This window comes from Natrix helvetica (assembly GCF_964273705.1).
Source record: "Natrix helvetica genome assembly, chromosome: Z".
In the NCBI taxonomy this organism is placed as follows: Eukaryota; Metazoa; Chordata; class Lepidosauria; order Squamata; family Natricidae; genus Natrix; species Natrix helvetica.
In genome coordinates this window covers 115077916-115101288 of record NC_138554.1, presented here as the reverse complement: position 1 = coordinate 115101288, position 23373 = coordinate 115077916, and the positions used below count along the sequence as shown (strand labels likewise).

The window sequence follows — 23373 nt, the reverse complement described above, 5'->3', positions numbered from 1 at the left end:
GGATGCCATACTAAAAGCATTCCTTCAGCAGGGTAGGGCTGAAGAATTTGTTCAGTATCTGCAGGATAAAATCGCTCAGATCCGGACAGGCTTGGACTCTGACTGGGTAGATTCGGGCGAGCCGACGGGGATGATTCTTGAGGAGACTATCTGGGATGGGTTTGATCCTGTGACCCCCGAAGGCATGGACAGGATTATGGGGGGACTCAGTGCTGCCACTTGTGTGCTGGACCCGTGTCCCTCTTGGTTAGTTTCAGCTTCCCGGGAGGTGACACGAGGCTGGCTCCAGGCGATTACCAACGCTTCATTGAGAGAGGGGTTCTTTCCCACCGCCTTGAAGGAGGCGGTGGTGAGGCCCCTCCTCAAGAAGCCTTCCCTGGACCCAGCTTCTTTAGCCAACTATCGTCCGGTCTCCAACCTTCACTTTGTAGCGAAGGTAGTCGAGAGTGTGGTAGCACGTCAGCTTCCCCAGTACCTGGATGAAGCTGTCTACCTGGATCTGTTTCAGTCGGGTTTCAGGCCCGGGTACAGCATGGAGACAGCACTGGTCGCGTTGGTCGATGACCTCTGGCGGGCCCGGGACAGGGGCTGTTCCTCTGTCCTGGTCCTATTAGACCTCTCGGTTCTTTCGATACCATCGACCATGGTATCCTACTGCGACGACTCGGGGGGTTGGGAGTGGGGGGCACCGTTTTACGGTGGTTCTCCTCCTACCTGTCTGATCGGTCACAGTTTGTGTTGACTGGAGGGCAGAGATCGACCCCCAGGCGCGTCACTTGTGGGGTGCCCCAGGGGTCAGTTCTCTCACCCCTCCTGTTCAACATATACATGAAACCGCTGGGCGAGATCATCCGTGGTTTTGGGGTACGGTATCATCAATATGCTGATGATACCCAACTTTTCATCTCTACCCCAAACCACCCAAATGATGCCCTCGACGTGATGTCCTGATGCCTGGAGGCTGTGCGGATCTGGATGGGGAGGAACAGACTCAAGCTCAATCCCTCCAAGACTGAGTGGCTGTGGTTCCCGGCATCCCGATTTGTACATCTTGTTCCATCTTTGATGATAGGGGGAGAAATTTTAGCCCCCTCAGAGAAGGCTCGCAATCTGGGAGTCCTCCTGGATACGCGGCTTAGTTTAGAAGAACACCTGACGGCCGTGGCCAGGGGGGCCTTTTACCAAGTTTGCCTGGTACGCCAGTTGCGCCCCTTCCTGGATCGGGATGCTCTGTGCACAGTTACTCATGCCCTCGTCCTTTCTCGCCTGGACTACTGCAATGCTCTCTACATGGGGCTGCCCTTGAAGAGCACCCGGAGGCTTCAGCTGGTCCAGAATACAGCCGTGTGGGTTGTCATGGGGGTACCTAGGTGCTCCCATGTCACACCCCTTTTAGGCGGCCTGCACTGGTTGCCGGTTGTTTTCCGGGTGCGATTCAAGGTATTAATTATGACCTTTAAAGCGCTCCATGGCTTAGGCCCAGGGTACCTGCAAGACCACCTACTGCCACCAGTAGCCTCCCACAGTCCAGTACAATCCCACAGAGTTGGCCTCCTCAGGGTGCCGTCGGCCAAGCAGTGTCGGCTGGTGACCCCCAGGGGGAGAGCCTTCTCTGTGGGAGCGCCTTCCCTCTGGAATGAGCTGCCCCCAGAGCTCCGCATAATCCCTGACCTCCGGTCCTTCCGACGCGCCCTAAAAAGTTGGCTTCTCCAGCAAGCCGGCCTGGCCTGTTAATGTTAATGTTAATTTTAATTTATTTTAAATGTACTGTTTCTTTTTTTAAAAAAATCGGTTTGGTCTTTTTGGAATTGGGTTTAATCTTTTTTTAACTTTTGTGATGTGTGTTTTTAATGTTGTACGCCTGAGTCCTTTGGAGAAGGGCGGCATATAAATCCAAATAAACCTAAACCTAAACCTAAACCATTCCTTGAAAGATGCTTAATACATAACCACTCCAGATATAATATTTGGTAGAGGGAGGAACTCCACGCATATTACTTTACATTTTGGAGATCAAACTATATCATTAAAGTTGATTTGCTGAATGTAAACTTCAGTACTTCCCACTCCAAATTCAGTTTTTATTTCCATTAAAGATAGAGCACTTCTTTCACTTTTAGGAAAAAAGTCTCTTCAGTTGGGATTTCTGTTTTTGAACTGCCTGTGACCACAATTTTCTTTGCTATATTTTAAAACCTTTGATGTGTTAGTTGTTACTTTGGACGTTTTTGTTTTATAGTTTTTCCAATTGGGTGTGCATTCATTTCCTCTTAAAATGCATGACTCAAAACCCCTGCCACATGTGTTCTGATTTAATTGCAAATGAAAGGGACTGGGCTTCAGCTTTATCTCATGCCATCTCATACAGAAGCCTCTTTCTAAAGATTTCTCTGTGCATGCTCAGAACACAGTTCATTTAATGACCATTCAAAGTTACAACGGCATTGAAAAAAGTGACTCATGTCCATTTTCCACATTTATGACTTTTGTGGCATTACTATGATCATGTGATCAAAATTCAGATGCTTGAAAACTGCTTCAGACTTATGTCCTGTGGTCATGTGATTACCTTTTACAACCCTTTGACAAGCAAAATCAATGGGGAACCCAGATTCACTTCACAGCCATGTTACTAACTTATCAACTTTTCAACCTTATGATTCTTGATTAATGTATTTTGTCTTTTTATGTACATTGAGAGCATATGCACCAAAGACAAATTCCTTGTGAGTCCAATCACACTTGGCTGATAAAGAATTCTATTCCATTCTAACTGCAAGAACTCTGGCAAGAAATGGGAAAAAACCCACTAAATCAATGTCTCACTTAGCAACAGAAATTTTGGACTCAGTTATGGTCATAAGTCAAGGATTATCTGTATTCTTTCTCGAAAATGATTGAATAGACCCCTGGTGTGAGAAAGGGATTGCCCCTTAATGTACTAGCTTAGCATAGCCAATTAAATAAAAGAGTTGGTCTAATGGTTATGGCCCTGGACTAGGAGTGGGCAGAATTGCTTAGCCACAGAAATTGAACAAGTAACAAAGGCAAACCACTTCTATAAAGATAGGGTGGAAAATAGATCTCGAAAACGACCTTTGTCCTTTAAATCACCAGGAATCAAGGCTGACTTGTGAGCAATGAAAGAAAAAAACCCAAAATATATATCATAGTTTAATATAACACAAGGAGTACTAAGCAAACTCTGGAGTTTTTGTATTGAAATAATATTGTATTTTTCAGTATGGCAGCCAGTTTTGAATAAAGTGGAAAACTTTTTCTAGAATTAATGTGAACAGTATTTGTATTCTCAGATTTTCTTGCACTTTCAACAGATATGACATTTTATACAGGCAGTCCTTACAACATTCGTTTAATGATAATTCAAACTTACAACAGCAGCCGAAAAAAGAGGGACATATGTACAACTGCTGCAGTTGTAATTTTGTAAAAGTTATAGATGCAAAATTGGGATAGTATCTATAAGCATAGATTTTAGTTGCCTGAAAGCTGACCAGGATAATAAGCAATAGGAAAATAAATAAATAAAGCAAGCCCTCTCTGGCTGTGATTGTATTCACTTTCCAAGTTGTGGGTACTGTTTTACATGCCAGTAATTACATTCTTCTAAACCCAGCATTTCCTTCCTGCTGCTCCATTAAAAGATTAAACAATAACTCTTTGAACAATTGATTTACATGAAAGACAGCTGGAGCCAGTTGCCAAGGGAGCTCAGAAGATTCCAGACACATTCAGTGTTCAATGGGTATGATTCAGGAAAACTTGGGCTATTGAAGGTCTCCATATGGAAGGTACCCCCCCCCACCGCCAAGCTGTACAGGGGAAGCAGGAGATGAGACAAAGTACGATATGGAAATGGAGAAAATAACCCCAGTAGGATAGATGCTGTGAGTCTAGTAAAGCATGGAATTCACTTTAGCAAATATTGTTTGAACGTATGGCTTATAACAGGAAATCCTAGTTGTAGGGAATAAGTAGTTTTTTTCCTCACGTCTTAGAAGTACGTAGTAAGTTTCAGAGTTTGTTATTTATTTATTTATATCAGATTTATAGATCACCCGCATCACTCACAAATCTCACTTGTCCAGATCACACCTTTTACCAATTTAGTACTGTTACATCAAGCAGAAGTATAATGCAGAACATCTTGAAATATGTCCATAATTTTTCCACTACGTATTCAAAATAAACTATGATTAATATATACAGCATGGCTGGCTCAGGAATTCTGAGAGTTGAAGTCTACAAGTCATAAGGGGACCATTGTTCCCCATCCAGTTTTAACGTGTCATTATCGCTTAACAAGTTCTGTTCTGAACAAATAGAATCTCTGTTTTAAATATATAGGCAATCAGTACTGTGCATTTCTCATACCTTGAAAAGGAGCATTGGAATTATCCACTTCTCATATTTCTACATAATCAGTGCTGCACCTACGTATGTATATCATTTTCAATGTCACAATCAGCGAATGATAATGTAATGTGGTTAACTGTTGAAAAAGAATGGTACAAATATGAGGAAGGGTATTGTATTTTAGAGATGACTGAACTGAACTTTCATCCTTGACATGATCTATCAGTATAATTTGGATAGAACAGATTAATCAGGAATGAGGATCTGCTGCGGATCAGACCAAAGTCATATCTAGTTCAAGCATCTTATTCCATGCAGCTAATCAGGTGTTAGGCAAATCTTTAAGAAATTGGTCTATAGCTTCCATTTATGTAAATCATATGTTAGCATTATAAATAATAGCTTTGAAACCCTTATTTAGTATGAAATGATCTACTTTAAAACCATGAAATTATCCACCAATAGCTACCAAATTTTAAATAAAGTGATATTCCTGTATTTTAATTTTAAAAAATGTCCAAGAATATTTATAAGTTGACTAAATGCTGAGAAGCCTAAATAAACTATAGATGATTTTTTTTCTCTTTTAAATATAAGTCTGATATGAAATCTAAGCTGTCATAAACAATTCTATATCCAACAAAAATAGTTTTTAATCCTTTATCATTCAACATAGAATTGAAAATGGATTCAGCCAGTTTGTTGCCTATAGCTCTAGAACTTAAAAAGTGAGTAATTTACTTAACTAAGGTTTGGTGAAATGTATCTAAAATTCCTCTAACAATGAATTATTATTTTTTACTTTCAAAGGAAAAACAGAAATACCAGACAATAAGACTCTTTCAGAAGGGTATATTCTGAAAACCAAGATGTCAGTCAAGCAGCATGTGATATGTGATTTGTAATGTTTTCTTGATTTCTTAAAATATAATTTTTATTAAGAATTTTAATTACAATAGTAAAAACTAATACAAACTAAACTTAGAGAAAAAGTACAGGAAAAAGAATAAATAGTGCAGGAAAAAGAAAAAAAAAGCAAAGGAATAATAATATAAAATAATAAAAAGAAAAGAAATATATAAGAAAATAACATTGAACCTTTGCACAATAAGTGTAAACAAATTTAATAACTTTTCCACCTTTTCTACTTAAAAGAGCTTTGGTGGTCAATGATTAGGATGCAGCAGTGGTGGGATTCAAATTTTTTTACTACTGGTTCTGTGGGTGTGGCTTGGTGGGCATGTGTTGGTGGGCATGGCAGAGGAAGGATACTGTAAAATCTCCATTCCCACCCCACTCCAGGGAAAGGATACTGTAAAATCTCCATTCCGTTCCAACTCCAGGGGAAGTGTACTGCAAAATCCCCATTTCCTCCTGATCAGCTGGGACTCGGAGGCAGAGAATAGATGGGGGCAGGACCAGTCACAGGTAGTATTTACCGGTTCTCTGAACTACTCAAAATTTCTGCTACCAGTTCTCCAGAACTGGTCAGAACCTGCTGAATACCACCTCTTATCTTAGGGAATATGTAACTAAATGCAAAAGAAATGAGAAGAGCATTTATGGTTAAGATTAGGGGGAAAAGGAGATTATTGCAATTCTTGGAGGTAGTTCAGAGAACCGGTAAATACCACCTCTGACTGGCCACTCCAACTATTCTTTGCCTCTCAAGTCCCAGCTGATTAGGAGGTAATGGGGATTTTCCAGTATCCTTCCCCTGGAGTGGAAAGGGAATGGAGATTTTACAGTATCGTTCCCCTGCCACACCCACCAAGCCATGCCGACAGAACCGGTAGTAAAAAAAATTGAACCCCACCACTGCCTAAGATGCATAGCACAAACTGCTGTTTCATTCAAAATCACCATCCAGGTTTGAAAAACCAGAAATTTCCTCTAGTTTTGTGCAAGCTGAAATTATTATTTGCTTTCAGCAACAACAACTATTATAACACGGAGAATAATAGTCACTAGGTAAAAGGGAAACAATGGATATGCAAACCTTCTTGTCACATTGTATAATGTTCCAATGTCATACCTAATTATGATTTGGATACCTAAACAAGTTGTATTACAATTAAAAAACAGGGTCAGCCAGTCAACTATTCCAACAAATAGTTGAATTTAAGAATTTAATACTGTGCTCTATAAGAAATGTGAATCCTTCTCCATTAAATGTATGCAAAGTTAAGGTCTTGTAATTATGATGTGCAGGTTTTCAAACTACAAATTCCAGTGTGGGCTAAGAAATTGTTCATCCTATGTTCAATAAGAGGAGCAGTACTTTTATCATAATGCCTAAGCTCCAAAGAAGATTTTAGTGTCACTATACAGGTAGTTAACCTACATTAACCTACATTATAGCACTGCATAAACACTGATATATTTTGGGGACCTCTGATTTAGCATACTTTATGATTGTAATCGTCTCTTAGACTAGATATGACTAGAGTTAACTTCATTTATGGTAAACTAAAATGAAAAGACAATATATATATATATAGGTGGTCCTCGACTTATGACTACAATGGTTGTACATTGCAAGTAGCCATTATCCTGTTCACACTAATGCAATTATTAAACAAATGTGCTGGTTGTTAAGTGGGACACAGGGTGCTTCCCAAGGCTTTCCCCATCTTTGAGGCACTTGATACTCTGTTTCCTGATCCTTGGGGTTGCCTAGACCTCATCCTAATCCCTAGCTGGTTATTCAGCCAGGCAAGAGGACCTAAACTGGTCAGCACAAGCAACCACTACACAGAGAGCAGTTACAGACTATAGGCCAAGGCCTTCTTTCCATCAGCTATCCAATAGCCTCCCAAGAGTTCCACCTGTCCCTTGGGATTACCCAAATTTATTCTCTCTCAATTCAGCCAGGCAAGGGAGCCTAAAGCTGGTCAACAGAACCAAATTGCTGGCTTTGGAGCAAGCCAAGTCCTGCAAGAACCTGGCAGGATCTAATATACTAAATGGGGGAGTCCCTTTGGTTGGTTGTAAGGATGAACAATGGCAGTGGCACTGCAGCATTTATAACTTTGAAACCATGTCCTAAACACCTTTTCGGTGGTCTGTCATAACTTTGAACAGTTGTTAAATGAGAGATGGTAAATTGAGGACTACCTCAATTGTAAATTTAATTTACAGTTTGCATGTCCATGTTTCTTATGCCTGCAGGACTAGTTTGTACAATGGTTTCCCTTGTGTAACAAACTGACCTATAGAATTCCCGTGGTGTTTAATGTTGAAAAATCAAGGCTGTACACTAAACGCTTTATCTCATTTTGTACCAGATTGTTAAATCTTTTCACATTAAATCCCCATAAGAAGAGATTAAGAGATAAGCATTACTGATATTTCCCATCTAACAGGATGCAGTATTTCCTGCAGATAAGAAAAGGAGGAATTCTGCATTGTTTTTACAGAAGAGGAGAGGATATTAGTCATTTTGCTTTCTCAGCTGGGAGAAATGAATTTATTAACTTATATGATTCTTGAGCTTGAATAATCCAGCTACAATTCTGATTATTTGGGTATGTTGCTGGATACAGAGGAGAAGAAATGGCTCCACCAACTAAATAAGCTTCTGAGACATTTCCACAAACTTTGGAGTGATTTAGAAATATGCAAATACAGGTAATTAGAGTGGCTGAGCAGCAATGAAATTAAAGAGTCATAGTATAGATCTCAAAATTAATGAGTGGGCATAATGTAGCCAAAAGAAACTTGATTACATAGATAAAAATATACTAGTATCCATCATTCTCCACTTAAAATTTCACAGAATAAAACATGTATCTAGAAAGTGAGTCACAAAATCAATATATAGTTGGAAAAGCACTAAAGGAGTTTGTATGCTGAGAGCCAACATACACATACAAGTTACACATCTGCAGAGCTACACTAAATGTGCCTCTTTTCTGGGATTCATATTTGGGGATATTCAACTTATCTCATCAGTAGACTCTCAGGATGAAGCCAGATTGCTATTGTTAACTCTTTACAAGAATATAGTCACCTCACATGAACAAGCTCCTGATAGCATTGTGTGAGAAATCTGGTTTGAATAAGCCCTGCAGTTATTTTTTTTAAAGCATTAAACAGAATCAGCTTCTATTTGATTCCTGCAATCCTTTACAATGGAAAGTTTGAAGATATATAGGTTTCATATTAATTTCTCAATATATATTTATAATTGTAAATATTTCCCAATGTAGGGAAATATTTTTACAGATATATGCAGAATTTATGCAGAATTTTCCTGATGCCTACTTTAATGTAATTACCTCAACATTTGTTTTAAAAACTGAAAACAATATAAATAAATGTTTAGAGCAGGGGTGTCCAAACTTGGGAACTTTAAGACTTGTGGACTTCAACTCCCAGAATTCCCCAGCCAGCATGGCTGGCTGGGGAATTCTGGAAGTTGAAGTCCACAAGTCTTAAAGTTCCCAAGTTTGGACACCCCTGGTTTAGAGCATGAAATATAACATGAAAATTGAAGTACTATAAAGTGTGATTTTTATTTTTGTAGGAAAGTTTCTGAATAGACATTCTTTTTAGGATCTATCTTTTTTAAGCTAATAAAAACTTAAGCTTTTTGTTTCCTGGGAAATTATATAGATGTCAACAAAGTGTTTCCAATGAAATGTTTTGAACTGCACCAATTAAATATCCCATTATTTTTCTTTTTTAACATTCCTTGTTCTTTTCAGATAGTCCCTAAAGAACGGGTGTCAAACTTGCATCGTCACATTGTCGTCACGGGATGTATCATGACTTTTCCCCCCTTTGCAAAAATGGGGGTGGGCATAGCAAGCGCGTGACACATCCAGCCCACTGGGTTTGATGCCCCTTCCCTAGAGCAATCTTTCTCAGCCCTGGAAATGTGCAATGTGTGGGTGTCCAGTCCCAGAATTCCCCAGCTAGCTGCTATAAATACATGGAGACTCAGGGAGCTGTTGTCAGTTGGCATGGACAGGCCAACATTTGTAGTGGTTTAGAGGAAGGGAATGGATTGATTTCTTAGAGATTAGAGTGTGTGTGTGTGTGTGTGTGTGCGCGTGTGCATGCGTGTGCGTGATATTGGTCTATCACTGAGAAACTTGCCTTCAGCGAACCAATCTCAAAAGCCTCGGAGATGTGTAGATGAGTCAGAGAGAAACCACACAAACATGGCATTTAGAGTAGATGTGAAAGAAGAAGGTTGCTGCACACCACAGACTTTTCCAAGAAGTTGAGCTTCCCTATTTCGAACATCAAAAATCTGTAGGAGAGAAGAGTCAATATAACTTTAGAATTACATAGTTTAGTTGTACAACTCCTACATTTTATAAGAATTTGAAATATATTATATAAGTGCATTACCTGCAAATGCAAATATCCATATGTAGTACTAGCCTGCTTGTGTCTTAAAGGCTAGTGGGAGACTCTCTTTAAATTATTTTAATATTACCAATGCATTTGATGCACGCTAAAATTGTTTGGCAGTTCCTCTGTTCAGTTGTCTCCTCTGTTTTGACATGCTGACCATCACAGTTTCTGTTTTCTATTAAATTTTGAAGAAAAGACATGTTGCAGGTACTATCAGTGAAGGAACCACATTTGTTGGGACCCAAGAGATGTGTCTTCTCTGCTGTGGTCTCCATCTTGTGGAACATCCTTTCCCTTTGAAATCAGATTTTTTCCATTCTTTTGACTTTTATTATAAGGCTAGGCTGCCAGGCCTTGGTGCTCCAATTAAACTGGAGGTTTATTTTGATGAGGTGGAGCTTTCACCTCACAATCAAGAGGTTGTGAGTTCGATCCTAGGTAGAGACAGATGTAGGTCTCCTGCTTGGGCAGGGGATTGGATTAAATTCCTTCCAATCAGTGGTGGGTTCTGGATCCTGTTGCAACTGGTATGCTGCGACAGGGCCGGGCATCCACCACAGGCATGTGCGCTGTGCACGCATCCGCACCCACCACCCTGCGCATCCGCACCCACCACCCAGCTTCTCAGCAGAGCATCGCACAGGTGCTGTATGCTGCGCACACACGCGCAAATGCCCCAGTTGGCTTAAATACAGGTAAGGAACGAAGGCGGGAGGGGAGCCATCCAAAGCACTGTTCCAGTATGGTGACACCCGTATCGGACACCCGTATCGGACCTATCACCTAAAACCCACCATTACTTCCAACTCTGTTAATCTGTTAATCAGTTCCATTGCTCAGGGTTAACAGCTTTGTTTTTATGCTATTTATTATTGTTGTTTATATGTATTTATGAATTTATTTATTTATTTATTTATTTATATGCATTTATCTGTTTTATTAGGTGTTTTATTCATTGTTGTGTACTGCCCAGAGTCCCCTTTGGGAGGAGATGGAGGACTATATAAATTTGATAAATAAATAAATAAAACACAGGACAGACCCACTTTCACAAAATTTGAGTAATTGCAGCTATGCCTATTCAGTGTAATAGTCAAAAATGGGAAGGAAGGAAATAATCCTGCAGCTGTTCAGAAATATGTTACTTCTGCTTCCAAACACCATAATACAATATTATGGACTCTCAGAAATGTGACTTGCTTTCAAACTGATTCAGATTAGTTGAAGTTTCCCTTCAACTAGTTTCCCTTCAACAAGTTTTCCTTCAACTACACCAGCGTGGTGTAGCTTACAGCATGGTTTAGAGAATATTGTTACATTAACAATATTATTAACCATGCATTAATTAAAACTAAAAATCTCTAAATAACTACAGTTTGTCCTGATTTACATATAATTAGAAACATTTAAAAAAAGGAACATTTGCTTAAGAACATTGGAGTAAGTCAATCATTTTTTTTTCATTGTATGGATTAGTAAATTGTATGGATGTTTTCCTTGGACCGCAAGGTGATCAAAGCAGTCATTCCTAGAGGAGATCAACCCTGACTGCTCTTTAGAAGGCCTGATCCTGAAGATGAAACTCAAATACTTTGGCCACCTAATGTGAAGGAAGGAATCACTGGAGAAGAGCCTCATGCTGAGAAAGATTGAGGTCAAAAGGAGAAGGGGATAACAGAGAATGAGGTGGCTGGATGGAATCATCGAAGCAGTTGACCTGAGCTTAAATGGATTTCAGAGGATAGTAGAGACAGGAAGGCCTGGAGGAACGTTGTCCATGGGGTTGCAATGAGTTGGTCATGACTTTGCAACTAACAACAACAATGAATATTTTGAGAGTGGCAGGGTTTTTTCCAGGAATAGTAGAAATTCAGAATTTTAGACCCTGAATATGTTTTGAACAACTTCACAATCTATATGAAGTTAATAGTGAAACTAAGATGCAATGACTGAATAACTGGCTTGCTTACAACTGTGTTTGTTCTGTCATTATTTGACACTTTCAAAGGTTTATTGATAGCTGAGAAAAAATCATTTATTTGAAAATGCCCCTTCTCCTTCGTTTTGAAGAGCCTCTTCAATCTAGCCAAGTCCTGTAAACTCACTAAGAAAGAACAGATGGAAAACATTTGTAAAAGGATGCAACATACATAAAAGGGAAGAGTTTTTCCAGTCTGCTATGACTGTCTTTCCATTCTGCTCTAACTCTCTCCATTTGCCAACTCTAAGATTAGGCTTGCTTTCCTCAGTTAAAATATTGGCCTTGAGGCTGAAGACATTTCGAACAATTCCCACTGAAGATTAGTCACTCAGAACAATCTGGATTTCATTATCAAAAGAAAGTTTTACAATCAATGCAGAAATTGCAAGCAAAATTTGAAGTACAATTCTTGAAAGCCGTTAACTGTTCAGTGATAGAAAAACTATGTTTTCTACAAATGTTTTACAAAAGTTGTTCATTTGATATAATAGATCAATGTTTCCCTCTCATTTTTTCCCTAGAATTCTGGGAATTAAAGTTCACACATCTTAAAGTTACTGAGGTTCAGAAACACTGCAATAATAATAAATGCCACACACACATGTAGCATTTTGCAAACAGATAGCTGGGGGACTCTTTTTTTATTGCCACAATCAACATTCTCTTACAACTAATTATCCAGATTTAATTTTGTTAGTCTAATACTTAGGTCTTTCTTTTTTATATTCTATCCCTACTAAATAAAAATATTAGGCAGATGATAATTTGCTGCAATAATCATTTACTTTTTCTTGAGTTTCTATGTGGGAAGGTGCAAGATTTTTCAGATCTTGGAGAGCTACTAAATATGGCATTTCTCTGAGGTATAACTTTGTAAAAAGTGACACTGTAAAGAGGTTTTAAGAGGAACTTAAATCAAATGATCCCTGCAACTCAGAAATCAGCAGAATATTATAGTTTTGCAAACTCTGTTCTCTGGACACTTTATTGCTGCTGGAAAAAACCAAGGAAATGAGAAAATAGTTGAAGCAAAACTGTTTCCGGTGAAAGTACTTCATATTTTTGATCTGTTTTAAAACTTCTCAAAATTGTTATTGTAGATCAGGACGCTGCAAAATAATATGAATACATTATTCAGAAAGCAAATTAATTTGGTTATTTTTCCAAGTGAGATTTCTTGACTGAACAAACAAGTTAATATGAATATTGCTACTGCTCCTTTTTTTCTAAATGAATAAGGATAGCAGCAATTAACTTCTCAAAATAATACCATCTAAAATATATATATGTAGTCTTTTTAGTGACTGCCTCGTACAATGAGTGTTCACAGTTATGATATTGATGAAAAAGCAACTTGCAATTAGTTCTTAGATTTACAACCTTCACAGGTCTGTAAAGCAGTTTCTGTTAGCAACCACTTCACTTAATGACCATGTTGCCAATCCCAATTGTGGCTGTTAAATGAGGACTACTTATAACAACAAAATATTTTTTTTAAATCCTTTCTAAAGTTTACTTTCTACTCTTAATTGTCCTTCAGGGTTAAATAACAGTTCTGGTGTTTGTATATATGTGTGTTTTTTTTAATGTGTTAGTGATTGTCATATTGCCAGATGGAGAATATTAGGAAAGAGTTTACAAAAAACCCATAGACCTTTGGTTCTCATCTTGATTAGTGAATGGTCATATTTGGATTACTAAAAGGAGGAATATTTTGGATGAGGGTGAATCTTTGATTTCACTTATTCAACTTCTGATTATGATCCCTTCCACATGGCAGCCTTAAGCAGATTGTTTACCATGTTCATAATGATGGAAAACTTAGCTGACTTCAAAAATCTGTTATTTGGATTTCTATTTTTTATTGCTCTCTTTTCCTTGGCTGGGGTTTTGGGGATAGTTTGCATCCACATGAGCAAGCAACATATAGGGGATGCAGTGACGTGTGGTGAGGGTTATGGCTGGTGAGGCTGGTGAGGCTGGTGACGTCATCAGGAAGGCGGGGAATGGGACCATGTGTGCAGGAGGCTGAGGCAGCCTCAGCTTCCAGCACATGTGGTCCCATTCTCCGCCTTCCTGAGTGAACATTAAGAGGACTGTGGAGTGCACTGATCCACATAGCATTACTTCCTCCACCGGCGCCAGTCCCTTCCCCCACCCACTACTTCAAGGTCTCCCACCACCCCAAAGCCCGATCCCCAGCTCCCTCGGGCAAGGCTTGAGCGGGGTGAATGGGAAAGCAACGAAAGGGGCTGTGCTTTCACCCCGCTCAAGCCTTGCTGCCTGCAGCCACCGCCCGCCCTCGCTGCCCCTTTCGTTGCTTTCCCATTCAGGCGGCTGCACTTCCCATTCCCATTTCCCATTCAGGCGGCTTCCCATGCAGGCGGCAAGGCTTGAGTGGGGTGAAAGCGCAGCCTCTTTCGTTGCTTTCCCATTCAGGCGGCTGCGCTTTCGTGCCTTTGTCATCCGGCAGCGCCGACATTTCTGCCTCCACCCTCCGCAGCTCCCGGGCGCGCCCGGACGGAGGTAGCCAGAATGGCGCCGAGGCAGTCCAGTGGGCGAGTGAGCAAGGATCAGGCTGCCTCGCTCGCTCGCCCGCCGGACTGCCTCGGCGCCATTCTGGCTACCTCCGTCCGGGCGCGCCCGGAAGCTGCGAAGGGCGGAGGCAGAAATGTTGTCGGCGCTGCCGGATGACAAAGGCACGAAAGCAACAGTCGCTTTCATGCCTTCATCATCCGGCAGCGCCGACAACATTTCTGCCTCCTCAGCTCCCGGGCGCGCCCGGATGGATGTATATAATATTATAATATTATAATATAGATAGATAGATAGATAGATAGATAGATAGATAGATAGATAGATAGATAGATAGATAGATAGATATAATATAATATAATATAATATAATATAATATAATATAATATAATATAATATAATATAATATAATATAATATAATATAATATTATATTATATTATATTATATTATATTATATTATATTATATTATATTATATTATATTATATTATATTATATTATATTATATTATATTATATTTATTATATTATATTATATTATATTATATTATATTATATTATATTATATTATATTATATTATATTATATTATATTATATTATATTATATTATATTATATTATATTATATTATATTATATTATATACTACTATTTCATGAAGAGAGGTGAGGCGCTGCCTCCCCTGCCTCCCCTGACCGCACGTCCCTGAGGGGATGCAATTGTTGAGGACTTTTAAAATTTGGTAATTTTATGATGTGTGGACTTCAATTCCCAGAATCTACATATCTTAAAATGACTAAGTTGAAAAACAGTGCACTTGACTATTGAGTCTAACCCTCTGCTTACTGCAGATATTGCTTACTTATGTCTAGTTTCACCAATCTACTGGCGAACTGGCAGAGTGTGAAAACATTATCCTTTCACTGTTCTTGTTGCCACTTGAGTTATAAGAGTAAACTGTCAAACTATTGTCAGCTTCATTCCAGCTCTTCTGCTCTGTCATCTCTTCCAAATATTAAGCTCTGTAAGCCCAATTAGGAGAACTTCAACAAGCCAAATCATTAGAGAATCCTAGGCCAGAAAACAGGGAGGCATATTTGGAGACAGCTGGGGAATTCGTCTTATTTATGATAGTCAGCAAAAGATTTGAGATTTGATTGCTTGTTTTCCCCTACCTGACCTTTCCTCCTCCATTTTTTTTTAATTGCAGTCTTTCCTAAGCCTTCACCAAGCTCCTGCCCTCTGTCATTTCTCTACTTCTAGGTAATTTCCATGGCATCAATCTGACAAGAAGAAAAAAAACCTAAAAAGATACATTTGTCAAAAAGATCAGAAAAAATAGTCCTCATGTTTTCTATTAACCCAGGGTAAAATAGCTGTGAAGAGGGGCAATTAGCGACTGGGTGGAAGACACTGTGCCCACCACAATTCATACAAGAAAACCAATTTTAATTGAAATATTACTTTCAAGAAAATGAGAGGTTGAGGAGACAAACTACATGGCCCACTTGTGCTGGCAGAATTTAGAAAAGCCTACTTTGATGTAGAGCAAAAGGGGAGGGGAGAAGATTAGGATGGACTAGGAGCAGATTGAAGATGGCAATGTGCATTCATATCCTTCCGAATCAGAACATAGCACAACCTCATCAGAGCAGGCTAAATAAGGGGATGATTTTAATTCTGTTTCATCTTCATCAGCTGATTATATAATAAACCCAAAGCCATAAAACAGTATTTATAGTTTTGACTTACAATGGTAGGTGAAGCATCTATTTTACCTTAGAAAATGCAGATCAACTTCAACCAGGCTATGACTATGGACATAAAATTCTATCTTTTAAAAATTTGCTATGGTTTAGACAAATGGAAGTACCGACTGTTGTTTCCCATCCTAACAACAAATGATAAAAATCACATCTTAGTATTTGAAGGCATTGGGTTGAATTAGCATTTTAGTTATTGCTATTGCTAAAATTAAAACTGAGGACACTAATCAGCCTCATCAGGGCTAGAAAAAGCTGCCATCCTAATTTTAGAAAAAATTCTTAATGTTGGTACTAAGTGGGAAAAAAATAATCTGCAAGTGCTGGAAGCCACTTGGTAAATGAACCTCTCGGTATCATAGGACGAGCCATGATAAATGCTAGTTCATTACTTAATAATTTGCATGTGTCCTTTAGATACTGCATATCATAGTCCACAGACAGGATGTTATTATCATGTTGATTGTCATAAATGGAATATAAATTATTTTTAATAGAATCATCACATAGCCACTAGAGCAGTGATGGCTAACCTTTTTTGGATCATATGCCAAAAGCGGGGAAAGCGCAGCAGGGTCATGCGTAGGCATGCCACATCCATAATGCTATGAGTGCGACCCCAGTGCACATGTACATGTGAGCAGCACTCTCCGGAGGGCGAAAAACTGCTGTACGAGCAACCTAGAGGTTCAGGAATGATGACTTCCGGTTTGTCTTTAGGGCCATTTTTTGCCCTCTGGAGGCTTCAGGAGGCTTCCATGAAGCCTCCAGTGTATGAAAAACGGCCCAACGTGCAAACTGGAAGCCCAATACTGAAATTCTGGTTTGCGCATTGGGTGGTTTTTCGCCTTCCCTGAAGCCTCTGGAGGGTGAAAAATGGCAAAAAAAAGAAGGCCGAAGTCATCTGACTAGCGCGCGCATGAGCTGACAGGGCAATGCCCGGCGTGCCCTAACAAATGGCTCCACATGCCACCTGTGGCATGCATGCCATAGGTTCGCCATCATGGCACTAGAGTATTTAGCAATGGAACAATGAATTTATGGGCATGTCTTTTCTGTCCTTTGAAATTTTATGTGATGGATTTTCACAATTAAACCAATAGGATAAACTAACATTTTATTATATATTTTCTATAGAAATTTAGAATAGCCAAACTAGGTCAAATCTATTGACTGCCACATGCTGTTTAGAAACATTGTACCATGTATGATCAACACTGAATCCAAATCAGAATTGAAGAAAGACGATTTTTGATATCCTGACTTCTCAACCCCAGGGGCCAAAGATCAACATGAGCTATGCTTGTACCAAACCTAATCCCAAAACTAAATCAAAATAGCACATTACAGAATAGCAGTGTTAACATTACTCATTGCAACATAATCAAAGCAGCATGTAATGTAAGATTCTAGCTGTATATCAGTGAAGTTCAGCATAATATGGTGAGTTTTATCAACATGGAGGATCCAAGAGCAGCCATTGTTGTTACCATAAGGTTGTGGGTAGTTGGAAGAGTAAATTTCACCTTGTGGAGCTTGGGAAATGCCTCCATAACCTAGAAATGACAGAAGTATAAAAATAGTATTACATTGCATCTCTTTGCCAGAGATAAATGCTTATTTTAGTGCTTACTTAATAAAAGATTTATCAAAGTTGTATGAAATGGAACCAAACATATAGGTTCCTCTTTAATTGATGGCTTGGCTAAGAAGCAACAGGTATTCTAAGTTTTGTATTTTCTAATTCTATATACCTTATCAAACAGCAGATTGTAAACTCAGTGGCTATTAAGCTTTCTCCTTATTCAATTAACTGGACTTCTGTGTAGGCTTTCATTTGTACAGCTGAAAGGCTATGTTTCAGTTTACTCCTAACCATTCTCAGAGCAAGAAACAACCTTATGATAGCCAGAGGCAAAAGTTGCAACCAATCTTTTGCGGCATCTGTGACAAGGTGCCTAACTACTTACTTGTGATAAGAAGATGTAGAGGGGGAGGATGCAGGATTTCTGAGATATCTTTTTCTTGGTTTTGGGGAGAGCTTTGCAGGTTTATTATTTGTATATGTGTGACGGTGTGTTTCATCCTTAAGGTAGCAGAAATCCACAATATCAATTTCTGGCAAATGTTAGAAGTATCTTAGGCAACTGAAAGAAAGCACTCAGGACCAGAGAGGGTCATGGATTTGTAGTCACCCAATTCTAAATCTGTAATATTTCTGTTCAATAATAAAAAGAAGATTACCAAAACAATTCCTTGGAATTTGGTACAGTATAGCCACATAAACAAAATTTTCAAAAAAAAATTCTGCCTCTCTTGATAGTGAAATGGATGGCATAAATTAATTAATAAATAATAATAAATAAATAAATAAATAAATAAATAAATAAATAAATAATGTGTTTTTCAACCTTGGCAACTTTAAGGTGTGGCTGGGGAATTCTAGAAGTTGAAATACACAAATCTCAACTTTAAATTGAGAAACACTAAGATGGGTAGAAGATAGATAGATAGATAGATAGATAGATAGATAGATAGATAGATAGATAGATAGATAGATAGATAGATAGATAGATAGATAGATAGATAGATAGATAGATAGATAGGCAGGCAGGCAGGCAGGCAGGCAGGCAGGCAGGCAGGCAGGCAGGCAGGCAGGCAGGCAGGCAGGCAGGCAGGCAGGCAGGCAGGCAGGCAGGCAGGCAGGCAGGCAGACAGACAGATGATAGAGTTAGATAGATAAATAGAGATAGACAGACGGACAGACAGAGTTAGATAGGGAGATGCAAGGCAGACAGAATTCTGCTTTACAATTTCACAATGCATCACCCATCAAGCCATTATGCACATTCTCACCTCCAGCTATTTCTTGCCAACTGGCAATGAATTCTTTTCTGTCCATTCTCCCACTTGTTTTTGTTGGTAATGTAGAAAAAGCAGATGCAGACAGGAGTAAGGTTGTGTTGAGAAGGCCACCCACTAGGAAGGCACTCTGATGGGAAGCACCCACTCAGAGCATTGTTCGGGACTCCCTTTTATTGTCAAACTTCTCAGAATAGAAAAAGCTCATTGGACAGAAAATCCAGTTGGCAACTATTGATTGATTTACAGATGCATGCTTTTCCTCATGGACACCTCATGGACACTTCATGATGAAGATACATGACCCATATGTAATGATTGACTGCTGCATGGAATGTGTCTACATGTAAATTCCAACGTACCTTCTTGTAAGCAAAAGGATTAAGAGAAAGGAATGTGGACTTTGACTGATTAATCAGTGTGGTTTGCCAACTATTGAATAACCAATTAACTCTACATTTCCTCCTTTCTTTTATTTTAATTCATTTTGTTTTAACAATTTGCATGCATACATTATGTCGCGTCTATGAGGTCGAATTATGGGCCGAAACATTGTTATTAATGGAGATGCACATTGAATGCAGCAACAGCAACAAATTAAACCAATTATTATCATGATTACAATGCATACAAATTCAACAGTCAGTTCTGTTAATCATTTTTGAAACATGTTGAACATCCCACAGAAGGCAATTTTGGTCCCAAAGTCCTTGTTCTGGAATGCCTTTCTGTGGAGATAGGGTTGCCAAAGTCGGAGGGAAAAGACATGTAAAAAGTATGCACAACACAATAGTGAGAGAATTTGAATTTAAGCAAGAAAAAGCAGCCACTAAAAAGTTCTCTGGTGTTGGCTCCACATTTTGATCTTGAGCAAGAGCTGACTGGCTTGAGCAGACAAAGCCTTAATTGGTCCCCAAATTGGCTTATGTTTCTTCCGAGATGCCCGGTCTCGATCCGTTTGAGGATTCTGCAGGCTGAGGGAGAAGTTGGGTATTGGATTTTTCAATCCTTCCTGCCACGACATTTTTCTAAGGTTTTACATACCACGCTGAAATCCACACGGGTCCTGTGGGAGCAAGCACAGCAGCATATCCTCGGCCCCATGTTAACAAAGGAACCGGACCATGCCATTCAGGATTAGGTAACAATCTATACATTACTTGTGGCTGAGGATGACTTTTCCTAAAAGATTCTAAAGCTCTAGATACAAAGTGTTGACATAATGTAGGACTGTTTAACATACCTTGAGGTAAAACTGTCCATTGATATCTTTCCGTTGGCTTTTCTGAATTTATAACTGGGACAGTAAAGGCAAAAAGAGGTTTATCCTTTTTGCATAATGGAATTGTGAAAAAACAATCCTTTAGGCCAATCACCATAACTTGATACTCTCTTGGTATCATATTTGGATTTGGTGTACCACATTGAAGTGGCCCCATTGGTGCTAATATGGCATTTATAGCACAGAGGTCATGAAGAAGTCTCCAATTGCCAGATTTCCTTTTTATTACGAATACCGGTGTGTTAAATGGACTAGTGGTAGGTTCAATGTGTTTTGCAGCTAATTGTTCTTTTACTAATTCTTGTAATGCTGTAAGTTTCTCTTGTGTCAAAAGTTATTGTTCAATCCATACAGGTGTAGTAGAGTGCCATTCCAAAGGAAGAGCAGTAGGGGGAGCCATATTACCATTTAATCATGAATAATTAGTTCTCCTTTTGGTCTTGGCCCCCACCTGGTCCATTGCCTCTATAGGTGCTTTGACATTGCTGTTTAAAATGTCCAGGTTTTTTGCAATTAAAACAATTTCCTCTGGGCTTGCCAAATTGACCTTTCTGTAATGCACCTGCTAAGGCATCCATCTGAAAAGCATGTGTGCCTATGTCTGAACATGCCTTCAACATTTCTGCTAAAGTATATTCCCCTTTATTTACAACAGACATCAATGCTTTACGACAATCTGCATTAGCATGTTCATAAGCTAGTTGTTTCAGCAATTCCCCGCTAGCTTCTTCATTATCTATTTGCCATTGGATGGCTTCTTGCAATTTATCAATAAAATCAGGATAAGCCTCTCCTGCACCCTGACGTATGGATGAAAAAGATTTACTAGGTTTCCCTGATATTGGCACTCTCTGAAAGGCTTTTATGACACATTGTCCTACAACTGGGTAGGCTTGTGGAGGTGTTCCTGCAATTTGTTGTTCTAAGGTAGAAAAATTTCCAACTCCATATAATTAATCTGGTATGTACTGCCCTCCTGAATTATTCCCTGCATGTATCGCCTCTCTTTGGTATTCTGAATCCCAAACCACATATTGTGCAGGTGTGAGAAGCATTCTAAACAAATATTTCCAGTCTTGTGGGATCAACTGATAACCATTAGAAATACCTTCCAGCATGCCTGCTGTATAAGTAGAACGTAATCCCGTTTCAGTGATACTTTTCTGCAATTCTCTTAATACTGGATATGGTAAGGGATTCCACTGATATTGGACCTCTCCTTGTGGATCCACTGTTTCTACCACTGGGAAGGCTTGAAGTCCTTCTGCAAGTTCTTGTCCTTAAGATTTCCTTTTTTCTGTTCATCTTGAAAACCAGCTTGGACCGCTCCAATTGGCACCTTTGTAGAGACAATGGATATCGGAGCAGTGAGGGAACTAGGTTCCACTGACCTCAATATAGGTTCAGTTGTTAACTCTAGTTGAAAATATGGAGGGGGAGCAACTCCCTCCTCTGGGATTAAAGAAATTGAGGACTGTGCCTTGAGTTTATGAGTCCTCACCTTCTCTATTATATCCCTACATTTTTGCCATAACAATAAATGTTCAATAGGAGCTCACAGCTCGGTATGTAATTGTTTTCCAATTTTTATCCAGTCCCCTAATTCCCAAGTTCCTGCCTCAGGATACCAGGGACATAGGACAACCTATTTCTCCTACTATTCTAACTTATGTAGACTAACTCCTGTCACTTCATTACATTTAAGTAATTTCTGCAGCTCTTTTGCATGAAACTTCTGCGGAGCTGACATTTCTCCCCCCCCACACACTCACAAAATATTGGGAGCAAAGTTCCCTGAGGTGCACATGGGCTCGTCCGGCCGAATGAGTATGAGAGATCACGTCGGGGTCACCAGATTTTGGTAACGTAGAAAAAGCAGACACAGACAGGAGTAAGGTTGTGCTGGGAAGGCCACCCACCAGGAAGGCACTCTGATGGGAAGCACCCACCCAGAGTATTGTTCGGGGCTCCCTTTTATTGTCAAACTTCTCAGAATAGAAAAAGCTCATTGGACAGAAAATCCACTTGGCAACTATTGATTGGTTAACAGATGCATGCTTTTCCTCATGGACACCTCCTGAACACTTCATGATGAAGAGACGTGGCCCATATGTAATGATTGACTGCTGCATAGAATGTGTCTACGTGTAAATTCCAATGTACCTTCTTGTAAGCAAAAGGATTAAGAGAAAGGAATGTTGACTTTGACTGATTAATCAGTGTGGTTTGCCAACTACTGAATAACCAATTAACTCCACAGTTTTGAATCTGACTGTAATTGCATCACCAGTGCTAGAGACATGCAAAGATTCTGTAATGATCTTGAAGTGCAAACTTGGGCCAGCCTAGGTGTTGATGAATCATATCCACCATAGATCTAGAAGGACATATATAAAACCAAAACGAAGCTAAATAGTGAATGGATAAACAAGGAATATGTAAAAGTAAGGAAGAGCTCTACAGTTGTTTGTTGAGGACAAGAGTAAAAGGTAATGTTTGAGAAGAGAACATGATAGGCATCATCTTGAACATTTCAGTAAGATTTTGGCAGTGTAATTGAGACAAAGATTAGTACTATTACTAGATAGCACTGGTCTACAAGGAGAAAAAAAGTTGATTAATCGGAAATGAAAGTTGGTTATTTTTATCAGAATTGGGTCACTAATAAAGGAACATTAATTCCTGAGTATTAATTGGCTCCAATTTCCAAGATAAAGCTTCAGATAAAAATTGCATCAAAATAATTCAACATTATGAACAGGATGTGTAATTACGCTCCATAACTTTTCTGCAAAATGTAATATAGCAATGAGAATGATGCCACACCAATCATTATAAATTTATCTTTTTATTGATACCAGTAACATAACTTTCTATTCATTTATTGGTTTTTCATGTGATATTTTCTTACTTTTTGCATGAAAAACTGATAATCTCTAACATCAGATTAAATGATAAGGTTCCATCTTTATTCAGTAACTAAACTGCGCTTTTTGGCTTTTCTTTTGTGTATTGCAGTAAGATCATCCCTGGGGAGATTCCAGCAGTAATCGGCAAGCATGGACAGACTCCATTTCCTTTGGTATCCTGGTGGAATCTCTCCCCATGCTCATCACTCAGTGTCCACAATTCCAAGGGAAATAGTCTAAATGTGAGAGTAAGAAGTGAATTTTCAGTGACATAATTGCACCAAGTGCTTAATATGAC

At 39.1% G+C, this 23373-nt stretch overlaps 1 protein-coding gene across 1 annotated transcript in view; it reads right to left on the bottom strand.

The window, feature by feature from the left end:
- Nucleotides 1-23373, bottom strand: part of CUBN (cubilin) — a gene marked incomplete at its 3' end in the record, with an annotated part of 191788 nt that overhangs the window by 54238 nt on the left and 114177 nt on the right. The window contains 8 exon segments of the mRNA XM_081970672.1: nucleotides 3699-3833; nucleotides 4459-4513; nucleotides 7859-7975; nucleotides 17393-17578; nucleotides 20128-20181; nucleotides 20729-21088; nucleotides 22412-22474; nucleotides 22477-22543. Coding sequence (XP_081826798.1) covers nucleotides 3699-3833; nucleotides 4459-4513; nucleotides 7859-7975; nucleotides 17393-17578; nucleotides 20128-20181; nucleotides 20729-21088; nucleotides 22412-22474; nucleotides 22477-22543 — 1037 coding nt within the window.